We start from the raw sequence: 11,802 nt of genomic DNA on the forward strand, positions 1-11,802 counted from the left end.
CTTGCACACCTGACCTCATGATCCGCTGGCCTCAGCCTCCCACAGTGTTGGGATTATAGGCGTGAGCTGCTGTGCCCGGCCCCAATTTTTATTATATAGTTGCTAGTAGAGAGGAAGAAGGAAAAAGCACTGAGTTACGGCCAATCCCTGAACAATGACTCTCCTACCCACAAAACCTATTTCAGTTAATGGTGTTGCCATGTGTCCATTGCTTAAGCCAGGAGGCCTAGACAGCAGTTCCCTGAGCACAGGGGTGCTTTCTGTTCCATCCTCTGCTGTCTCTCCAGCATAGCACCTGCCACAGAGTGGGTACTCAGTGAAGATCTGGTAATTTCCTGTGACTCCTCCCTCCCTTGGCCATCTTGTCATTTCATAGTATAAATCGTGTGACATGAGATGGTATATTGTCTGGTGAGATGTTGTCACACAGTCCTGCGCCTCCACCCCCCATTCCCACATAGTCTGCCCTCCCTCATCTCCATGACTGAACAGCCTCTTCCCAGCATGGTCTCAGCCGCACTCTCAGTCCAGCCACTCTTGGGCTTTACAACGCCGTTCTTTTTTTGTCTGTTTTTTTGGAGACAGAGTCTTGCTCTTTCGCCCAGGCTGGAGTGCAGAGGCGTGATCTCGGCTCGTTGCAGCCTCCGCCTCCCGGGTTCAAGCAGTTCTCCTGCCTCAGCCTCCCGAGTAGCTGGGGGCATGCGCCACCACACCCAGCTAATTTTTGTATTTTTAGTAGAGGCAGGGTTTCACCATGTTTGGGGCAGGATGGTCTTGATCTCCTGACCTCGTGATTCTCCTGCCTCGGCTTCCCAAAGTACTGGGATTACAGGCATGAGCCACCGCGCCCAGCCACAACCCCGTTCTTCACACGCCATCCACAGCTCTTCCTTATCTGGCCAGAACTAGCTCTTCCGTTTTATCTGTAATCAGCTGGCCACTATCTCCATACCCTGGCCACGGCCAGCCTCTGAAAGTTTCCCACCCAGATGCTTTTTTCTGACTCTGCATTTGCACACACTTGCCTGGAATGCTCTTTTTCCCCAAACTGTTAAATTGCTAAACTTATGTGATTGTAAACCCAGTGGATTCATCACCATCTCTCTGAAGCCTTCCCCAAGGCTTCCCAGATGCTAGGGCTTCTGGCCTGCACCCTGCAGCCTGCTGGCCAGGTGTGCCCCATCACACCCCATCATGCCATGTGCTAACTTTGCCTCCCAGAGGCGGATCTTGCGTTGGGTCCACCTCAGAGTCCCCAGTGCCCACCACAGGGTCCCCACAGAGCAGAAATTTGGTGGGTGCTTGAAAGTTAAATGAAGCAGGTCACTGGTTTTCTCTCCCCTGGGGCTTTGCCCTTCCTCTGTGCCTTTCTGAACCCCATCATTGTTTCAGAGACCAGTCCTCCATTCCACCTGTGGGAGGCTTTCTGCCCCGTTGTCCCCAGGGCCCTCTTCCCAGTGTGCCGTGAACATGAGACTTCTGGTGCTGCGGCTCCGGTCTCAGTGGGGCCCAGTGGTGGTCCACTCCTGACTGCCAGACTCTTCTCTGTCTTGTAGGGTCCTCTGCTGCCGTGCCCGGCATGAACACCTTGGGTCCATCCAACTCCAGCTGTCCTCGAGTGTTCCCTCAGGCTGGGAATCTGATGCAAATGGGCCCTGGACATGCTTCAGTTTCCTCTCTCCCTGCAAACTCAGGCCAACAGGATCGGGGTGTGGCTCAGTTCCCTGGCTCCCAAAACATGCCTCAGAGCAGCCTCTATGGCATGGCTTCTGGCATAACCCAGATAGTTGCCCAGCCCCCGCCACAGGCCACCAATGGACATGCCCACATTCCACGGCAGACCAGCGTGGGCCAGAACACCTCCGTCTCAGCTGCCTATGGGCAGAACTCGCTGGGAAGCTCTGGCCTCTCCCAGCAGCACAATAAGGGGACCCTGAACCCTGGTTTAACAAAGCCGCCGGTCCCAAGGGCGTCACCAGCCATGGGAGGCCAGAATTCCTCCTGGCAGCATCAGGGAATGCCGACCCTGAGTGGCCAGACCCCGGGGAGCAGCAACGTGAGTCCCTTCACTGCAGCCTCCAGTTTCCACATGCAGCAGCAGGCCCACCTGAAAATGTCTAGCCCGCAGTTCTCCCAGGCAGTGCCCAACAGGCCCATGGCTCCCATGAGCTCAGCAGCTGCAGTGGGGTCCTTGCTGCCCCCAGTGAGTGCACAGCAGAGGACCAGCGCCCCTGCCCCAGCACCACCCCCAACGGCCCCTCAGCAGGGCTTGCCTGGCCTGAGTCCAGCAGGGCCTGAGCTGGGGGCCTTCAACCAGAGCCCTGCCTCCCAGATGGGCGGTCGGGCAGGGCTGCACTGTACCCAGGCCTACCCTGTGCGGACTGCGGGCCAGGAGCTGCCTTTTGCCTACAGCGGGCAGCCAGGTGGCAGTGGCCTCTCTAGTGTGGCTGGACACACCGACCTAATCGATTCCCTGCTGAAGACCAGGACGTCAGAGGAGTGGATGAGTGATTTGGACGACCTGTTAGGGTCTCAGTAATGGAAGGATTTGTAGTGTTTTTAGTGTTCATTCATCCTATATTTTTCTTCTCAGATTCAAAGAAAGAGCAGCTACTTTGGACCAAAAGCCCATGGCCGGGGGAGCTGGGCAGTAGAGCCCAAGCTCCAGGTGAGGCCTGGCCCTGGGCAGTCCGTGGCTGCGCCCCTCAGGCCAGCAGTTGCGGTCCATCGGGCTGGCCCCAGCCCCTCTGCTGGCATCAGTTCCTGGTGTTGGGACAGCAGGATAGGGTTCTAAAGGTGGTTTTCTATCCAAATGACCAAAAAACCAACAGTAACAACAGTGAAACCCCACAATATCAGGCTTATAAAAATCTGTGCCATCATGGTGATTTTATCCAAGATTTCTCCACTTACCCCAGTGTTAGGGACAAGTTTTTGTTGAAACTTTATATAGCAGAATTATTTGCAATTTGTAGCATAGAAAAGATTTTTAAATTTTTTTACAAAAGGTTTTTAAACAGATTAGGATAGGTGATGGTTTAAATCAATTAAGTGGCATTGGAAACCTAGGGTTTCCTTTTGATTAAGAGCCTTTTTTGTTTCTGCTCTTTGTCAGCTTTCAGGGGAGAAGGAGGCCACTGGAAAATTATTTCCCTAAGTGCAGGCTGTTGACTGTGTATGCCAAAAAGGGACAGGAGGCATGGCATAGCAGGTCGGGTGACACAGCTAGGGTCTTCCTAGCAGCTCCTCCTCCCTCCCAAGGCCCCCTGGAATCCCTTCCTCCCACGTCCTGGCAGCAGGACCCAGGCTACATATGGAAGGTAGAGATGTGGGAGTCCTGTGTCCTGGAGTACTATGTCTCCCCCACCTTCTGCAGTTTCTCTGAACGTGTATGTTGCCCATGGTGGGAGCGTGGTCACTGTGCAATTGTGCACAGATATCTTTCCTTTACCCGTGGCCTTTCTGTCTGCCTCTCCTTCCTCTCTGCAGCCCAAATGGAAAACAATTATTTACTCCATTGGAGGGGGAAAGCAAGAGTCTTAGAATTCCTAAGGGAACCCTAGCATAAAGGTTTTGGGGAAGGAGGCCGCAGGCCGGCCCAGAGGAAGCAATTCCACTTTGTTTGACAACTTCTGCCACTCCCATGTCAGATGACTTGCACTTTTTAAAGAGATTGCTTTATAACACTAAGACATCCTTTCTAAAGATTCAAGTGGACTTGACTAAGCTGAGGGTTCACAAAATAGAATATGACATGTGAGCTGTTTTTGGAAAACGAAGATGGAGAGAGCACTTCCCCGTAACGAAAGTGGTAAGCACAGGGTGAGACCCTTTTACACAGAATGGTGGCGAGAAAAGAGAATGCTGAAAAGTGGCTTAGATACAGAGTGTTCTATGGAGAAACTGCAACCCCGTTTTTATTTCCCTGGTGTCTCCAAATGGATCATTCAGGAGTATCCTATGTGAAGAATTGAGCCAAGGAAAATATTCATGCAACCAGCCTGAGTCGCGGTGAGGGAACGAGAGGTTGTACACACATTGGTAGTTATTTTGCACCAGCAGTGCCTTTCTCACTGGGGGTACTTGGACCCTCAGATCTTTTTTCTAATAGCCATTTGCCACCCCAGGTGGTATGTCGGCCATTTCTCCTTAAAACACCTTCCCTACCTTTTCCATGTACTCAGTTTAGCTCTCAAAGAAGGGGTGAATCATAAAGCCAGTGAAAATTCCACCCTCTGAGCGAGTTCCCCAATCTGAAGGGGAAGAGGGTGACCTCAGCTGCTTTTCTCCCAAAAATCGGCTGAAGGCTGGTTGTGGATCCTTGTTCCTCTCTTGACCCCATCTGGCTGCTGCCCCGTCTCCCACCCCTGTCCCCAGGGCTTACTGGCCCTGCACTCTGCCTTAGTCCTGGGGCCGGCGACACAGTGGGCTCCTCACTTGCTGCAGTGTCATAGCAATAAAATGTGATTCTTGGGGTCCCCCCAGGGAGCTGCCCATGGCTTTATTTATGAATCTGGTTTTCGGGAGTCAGGGGAGGAGATGACTTTGCTTCTGTGCACAGCCCCGTCTTCCAGGAGCCACGACTCAGAAGAAAAGGGTGCTCAGACTTTTGTTATACACATTTGCTTTGTGTAAATAAATGTTTACAATTTTATATGAAAGATGGAATAAGCGCTAGAGCTTCCAACTGTATATTTTTTACTTTTATAGATTTTAAAACTATGGTCCTTTATATGTGTGTTTTGGGGGCTACGATGAGTTTCATGGCAAACGATTGGCATTGTTAACTTTATTGTCATCAAAAGTGCATAGAAGTCCTATTAATCCCCATATTCTTCTACTGCCCTTAACTCTGGTATACACCAAAAAGAAATCTTTACTTTCCTTGTTTTATCATTATAAAAATAAAGTATTTTGTTAGTACGGAAACAACCTTTGTATTTGACGTCACCTGGGGTCTGCGGCAGAAGTTTGGGGATTGGTTTTCTTTTGTAATTTAGCTGCTTGCTTTTCTTGTTTTTTTTATTATTATTTTTATTTTTAAAGAACTGCTCATTGAGTCTTAGATTCAGCTGCTTTCTTATTGCACATTGTTGGGTGGGAGTTGGTTTGGCTGAAGCCTCAGAGGAGCTTCTGTTATCTGCTGATAGATACTAAATTAGAGCTCACATCGCCCTGAGAAAGCAGCCTGTGCCCTGGGACTCACGGGCGTCCGTGCAGCTGATGGAGGGAGCTGGACCGGATGACTCTGCTGCTGGGTGCTTCTCGTGCTTCACGTAGAACCGTTAGGTTTGCCCCTGAAGTCTGTTTGCCGCATGCCCTGTTTGGTTTCTCTTCAGCATAGAGCTTGGTTTTCACCTTTTTTAATTGTAAGCATGGTGCACTGTGGCACACTGTGAGAGGGGACCAGATGATGCAGCCCGGACCGAAAGGGTGAATGAGGCCCCTCACCTCAGAACTCTCCCTGCTCTGCTTTGCTGGGAGCAGGGAGCAGGGCAGCCTGGGAGAAGCTGGAGTTCCTCAAAGGGCAGAGAAGAACGGCCTTCAGGGGACCACAGCGAGGAGACATGCCACGATAGACTCGGAAAGCTAGATTACGCTAATACAAAGGGGAAAGACATCTGTGACACACAGGAAACAGTGTTCGTGGCCTTGCCATAGAAGGCACAGTAAAGGAGGAGAACTTTGGAGACTCCCTGTGAATTCTTGGCTAAGAATGCATGTTATGTGCGGTGATCCAGAAACGCAAATGACAACAGAAGTGAGTGGCTCTGCCTGTGAGATGCCCAGTGCTGAGCGGCGCCTGGTGCTGGCTACAGTATGGGAGGCTGGCTGCTGTATGATTTTTTGTGGGAAGAAATTTTGTAGACGTTATCAAGCTCCTTAAAACGTTCGTGCTGTGTCTGCCTGGGCAGTTGCAATTCTGAGAAGCCATCCTCGAAAATGACTCTGGGTACAGAAAAAGGGACAGCACAGTGTTGGTCTCAGTACTGCTGTTTACAGTCGCAGAAATTTACGAGGCGCTGAACTGTTGCCCTCGAGGATTGGTTAAGCAAACTGGTGCTTCCACTCCATGAGATAGGATGCAGCCGTTTAAAATATTTATGAAGGTTTTGGACGTAGTCATTTGGAATAATGGTTTTGTTGGGGCTCTTAACCTGTAAGCCAGTAGAAAAGAAATCTGGCTAATATAATCCTTTAAGTTATTTCCCTACAGCCCATTTGTAAGGTTCCCAGTAACTTTCAGAATCATAGGAGACGTCAGATGGCCAGGCCTCAGTAGTGGCAAGGCCCAGGCAGTTCCAGATCTCTGCAGCTTGCCACCATCCCGAGTCTCTCCAGGTCACCGGCCAGGCTTGCGGGTGATGGAGGAGGACTCGGTAAGGGACAGTTCGACTCGGCAAATGTTTAGGGAGAAGCTGCTGCGGCCAGGCATCGCCCTAGAGGCGGGGAATATGGCAGAAACGGCGGCAGCACAGGAAGGCAAGGTTCCTGCAGCGCAGCGCTCACCGTCTCATGGGAAGGAGCTTTCACACAGGTCAGGTCAGTGTTAGGGAGAAGCTAAAGCCCGGTAACGAGATAGAGGGCAGTGGGGCTGCAGAGGCTGGGGTGGGCCACAGACTACTGTAGATATGGTAGCACCGCAGGTCTGTTAAGAAAGTGACACACAACATAGGCCTAATCACAGCACTTTGGGAGGCCAGGGTGGGAGGATCACTGAGACCAGCCTGGGCAACATAAAGAGACCCTGTCTCTGAAAAAAGAAAAAAAAAGGCATGGTAGCACACACCTGTGGTCCCAGCTACTCAGGAGGCTGAGGTGGGAGGATCACTTCAACCCCGGAGGTTGAGGCTTCAGTGAGCCAAGATCATACCACTGCACTGCAGCCTGGGCAGCAGAAACCCTGTCTCAAAAAAAAAGTGCAGTTAACAGGAAGAGGGAGGAGTGCTGAGGAGCAAGTTAACAGATGCCTGCACATGTGTTAAATTTAAAAGCAGGCCAGGCGTGGTGGCTCACGCTTGTAACCACAGCACTTTGGGAGGCCCAGGCAGACAGATCACCTGAGGTCAAGAGTTCGAGACCAGCCTGACCAACATGGTGAAACCCCGTCTCTACTAAAAATACAAAAATTAGCTGGGTGTGTTGGCATGTGCCTGTAGTCCCAGCTACTTGGGAGAATGAGGCAGGAGAATGGCTTGAACCTGAGAGGCAGAGATTGCATGCAGTGAGCCAAGATCGTGCCACTGCATTCCAGCCTGGGCGACAAAGCTTGACTCTATTTCAAAAACAAAAAAAAAACAAAACACAAATTTAAAAGCAAGCAATATGCCACTGCATTTAGTAGGATGGTGGCTCTTGCCATCCTCCAGGTGCCTGTGAGCTGCAGCAAGCCTGCATTGCAGGCCTGCGCTCTTCTGAAACTTCTGCCAGCCTGGACAAAGCCTGCCCACCTCCCCAGTCCAGCCTCAGAAGATGCCCAAGGTAAGTCAAGGACAAGCTCCAGGGTCTCTTGTTTGCCCCTGGAGTTGGATGGCACACCATGGTTGGTGGCTTTATCAATAATGCTCCCTGCAGGCCAGCCAGCTGATGCCTGGAGCTGGCAATGTGGCTCTAAAGATGTTGAAAGATGCAAGATGTTAGCTACCTGTGAACTTGGTCCAAAGCTAGTGGCTGAACTTAAGTGTTCCAGGCACTGCCCTGGCCAGCACAAGAAATGGTGAGTAGTGACAAATTTTCTTTACTGGACTTTTCTTCCCCCTTTTGCCTTCAAGCAGTTAATGTCCTGGCCACTCTGCAGATTGGCTTTACTTACACTTCATGGATAATATCCTCTTTGTATGGTTGCATAAGCTGAGCTGCAGTTTAGCTAGTGCATGAAAACCATTTCATGGAAGTTAGGAAAGATAACTTGAGACTCCCACCCAAAGCAGAAACCGGCGTCACAAGGGCAGAATTCAAGGATCCACCACCCTGTCAATCTTCTGGGAAGGGTAGCGTACATTAGGAAGAACTAGATGCCATTGGCTGCAGAAACACATACATGCAGCAGCTGCCTGCTGGGGCTGCAGAACAGACTTACTCTGAGGATTTCCACACTGCAGGCCACCTTAAGCAAGCCCTGACCACGTGGGCTGTGGTGAGAAGCAGCAGGCCGTGTTAGATTGCTATGTGGGATCAAGGGGGCGGCCTCCACTTTTCTTTGTGCCTGGAAAGCAGAACTTTTCAAGACTGAGGACGAAAATCTGGAATTTTGCATCCTTTTAAGATCTAACTACATTTTATATAGCAGAGACAAATGCTGACTACTTTTGGATTTATTACTACTGATATCATTTCTCATGATGAATTTTAAAGTTTTAGGCTGGTTCTATACTTGTAATAACAGGTTATTTTATGTAACACAAGACAGAGTCCAACAACATGTAGAATCTTCAAGAGCTATAGATACTGTCATCCAACCTATCTAGAGCTAGAGACCTAAGGAGGTCCTAGTCCCCAAGTAGTAAAACATTTAAATTTGGCAGGGTGCGGTGGCTCATGCCTATAATCCCAGCACTTTGGAAGGCCACGGCAGGAGTATTGCTTGAGTCCAGTAGTTTGAGACCATCCTGGGCAACATGGTGAGACCCCATCTCTACAAAAAATCAGCCGAGCGTGGTGACACACTCCTGTAGTCCCAGCTACTAGGGAGGCTGAGGTGGGAGGCTTGCTTGAGACTGGGAGGGCGAGGCCACAGTGAGCATGATGGTACCACTACGTTCCAGCCTGGGTGACAGAGTGAAACACTGCCTGAAAAATGAAAAAAATTAAATCTTGCTGAGCATGGTGGCATTTGCTTGTAGCCTCAGCTACACAGGAGACTAAAGAGAGATGATTGCTTGAGGCCAGGAGTTTGGGGCTGCAGTGAGCTATGATTTCACCTGTGAATAGCCACTGCACTCCAGCCTAGGCAACATAGCAAGACTGTCTTGTTTTTTTTTGAGATGGTCTCACTATGAATTGCTCAGGCTAGAATGCAGTGGTATGATCATAGCTCACTGCAGCCTGCACCTCCTGAGCTCAAGCATTCCTCCCACCTCAGCCTCCCGAGTAGCTGGGGCTACAGGTCCTATACCACCATGCCAAGCTAGTTCAATTTTTTTTTTTTTTTTCCCAGACAGAGTCTCGCACTGTCACCCAGGCTGGAGTGCAGTGGTGTGATCTCGGCTCACTGCAAGCTCCGCCTCCCAGGTTCATGCCATTCTCCTGCCCCAGTAAAAAAAAAAAATTTTGTGGCCGGGCGCAGTGGCTCACGCCTGTAATCCCAGCACTTTGGGAGGCCCAGGTGGGTGGATCATGAAGTCAGGAGATCAAGACCATCCTGGCTAACACGGTGAAACCCCGTCTACTAAAAATATAAAAAAATTAGCCGGGTGTGGTGGCGGGCGCCTGTAGTCCCAGCTGCTGGGGAGGCTGAGGCAGGAGAATGGTGTGAACCCAGGAGGCGGAGCTTGCAGTGAGCCAAGATCATGCCACTGCACTTTAGCCTGGGTGACAGAGTGAGACTCCGTCTCAAAAAAAAAAAAAAAAAAAAATTGTAGGGAGAGGGTTTTACTATGTTGCCCAGGCTGGTCTCAAACTCCTGGGCTCACAAGAGCCTCCTGCCTCAGCCTCCCAAAGTGTTAGGATTACAGGCGTGAGCCACCACACCCAGCCAACCCTGTCCCTTAAAACATAAAAAGATAAATCTGTGACTTCTTTTTGATTCTTGCTTGTGCATTAACAGGCACGTTCCTTAAACTTCGCAGCTGTCTCTCATTCCTTGCATTTAACCTACTCTATCCAACTGATCCTGGATTCCCCTCCCCTGGGTCCACTTCTTAGTAAACCTGTGGCATTATAGGAACACTACAGCAGAAGAACAGGGCGAGTCTAAGCCTGAGTGTGCCACTGCTAACCATGTATGGAGCCTCTCTGTGGCTGTCCCAAACCTGGGAGACTGGACCAGCCTGAGTGGACAGTCATGGAGACTGTGATACACTCCAGATACCTTTCAGGACTGAGACTCATTTCCAGGAGTGTTGGACACTCATTGTTAGGAGCTGCTGCCAGCTCACAGCTGACTGTTTCTGGGAATTGTGTTCAGTGGAAGGGAGCTGCCCAAAGTTACACCTTCCAGGGTCAGCCCATGTCTGGGGACTTGTCAATATGGGAGTATGGAGACCCCAACCCCCTTGCCTCAATTTGGGACATCTCCAAAGAGCCATCCTGGCTCCACTGCACCAGTGCTGTCAGCTGAGGCCTCTGCCGCATCCGCATCTCAGTTCCACCTCTCACTTGCCCAGTCCAGCAGCCCCTGCTCCCTTATGAGTGGTGCTGATGCCCTTTGAAATCTGCCTTTGGGGCACCTGGCTCGAGAGAGTTGGTGCGGGGAGTGGTCCCAGGAAGCCAACTGTAAGCTGGCTCACTGCTGGCCACGATGACCCCATCACCAGTGGCAAGTGGGATAACTGTAAAGGGGAACTGTGAAACGTTCGCCATGGTGACACCGGGCAGGACACTGGGGAAGGGAATAGAGTACCCTGGGCCTTTGGGAAGTTTAAGTGGAGGAGTGCCTGACCTGGAGAGAGATTTTGCTGGGGTGATAGGTGATGCCTCGGAGAAAGATAATGAAAAGCTGACCATGATTAATCACTAGAAAAGGCACAATGTGAGATCCATTAGAGGCTTCCTTGGCAGCCAGGCAGGAGGGTGGACAAAGCTGAAGGGATCAGGCACGGGGTTGTTATTAAGGCATCAGAGCTCCAAGAAGGTAGAACTTCCAACCTTACCAAGTCTGCCATACCAAGGTCATTGTCCTAGTTAGGAATGTGGGACACTTACACTGGGATGGGGACATCTGGATCAATACTCTAGAACTCTAGAAAACCTGGATACCCCAACCCTGCACCCCCCACCCCCCACCGAAACCTCTAAGCCCGCTCCTCCCTGTTAAGGGCCGGTGCTTTGCTCTTGTTTGAAGGTCATGCACATAGCCTCTGCCACCTCTCCTTAGGATCTGTGCTCACCTCCCCTCCTGGCCCCCAGACCAAGAAGGTCAGTAGGAGGGTGCTGGGCCTGCCAGAGAAAAAAGAGGATGAGCTGGTGGCGGGGAGCGGGAGTGTACCTGGGATTTGAGGGCATGGCCATATGGGGCTCTGCTATGACCTAGGACTCAGCACTCTTGTCAGAGCCCCCAGGAAGCTGTGCCCATATGCTGCCAGCTCAGCTCTCTGAAGCTTCCCAGGAAGCCATGGCCCACAAGGAAGAGAACAGCAACTCGGGCAACCGTGGCAGCTCTGCAGGAAGGGACTGAATGCCCAGCAAAGCAGGTATGGGAAAGGGGGAATGCAACTGACCCCTGAACAACACAGGTCTCAACTGCCTGGGGCCACTTACACGTGGGGTTTTTTCAGTAAATATATTGGAAATTTTTTTTGAAATTTGTGACAATTTGAAAAAACTCACAACTGAACCATGTTGCCTTAGAGATATTGAACAAATTAAGAAAAAGCTAGGTATGTCATGGACGCATAAAATATATGTAGGTACTAGTCTATTTTATCATTTACTACCATAAAATATACACAAATCTATTACAGAAAGTTAGAATTTAGGTGCAGCGGCTTACGTGTGTAATCTCAACACGTTGGGAGGCTGAGGTGGGAGAATCACTTGAAATTCCAGACCAGGCCGGGTGCGGTGGCTCAAGCCTGTAATCCCAGCACTTTGGGAGGCCGAGACGGGCGGATCACGAGGTCAGGAGATCGAGACCATCCTGGC

General features: G+C 50.7%; 1 protein-coding gene across 1 annotated transcript in view; it reads left to right on the plus strand.

Annotated features, from left to right (window-relative positions):
* The window catches only part of MAML1 (mastermind-like 1 (Drosophila)), a 13,760-nt gene extending 8,831 nt beyond the window's left edge, over nt 1-4,929 (plus strand). Inside the window, exon 4 of the mRNA XM_011955961.1 lies at nt 1,557-4,929. Coding sequence (XP_011811351.1) covers nt 1,557-2,539 — 983 coding nt within the window. The 3' untranslated portion in view covers nt 2,540-4,929. The remainder of the gene's footprint in view (nt 1-1,556) is intronic.
* The last annotated feature ends 6,873 nt before the right edge of the window (nt 4,930-11,802 follow it).

The sequence above is a fragment of the Colobus angolensis genome, unplaced genomic scaffold, assembly GCF_000951035.1.
Source record: "Colobus angolensis palliatus isolate OR3802 unplaced genomic scaffold, Cang.pa_1.0 Scaffold404, whole genome shotgun sequence".
NCBI lineage: Eukaryota > Metazoa > Chordata > Mammalia > Primates > Cercopithecidae > Colobus > Colobus angolensis.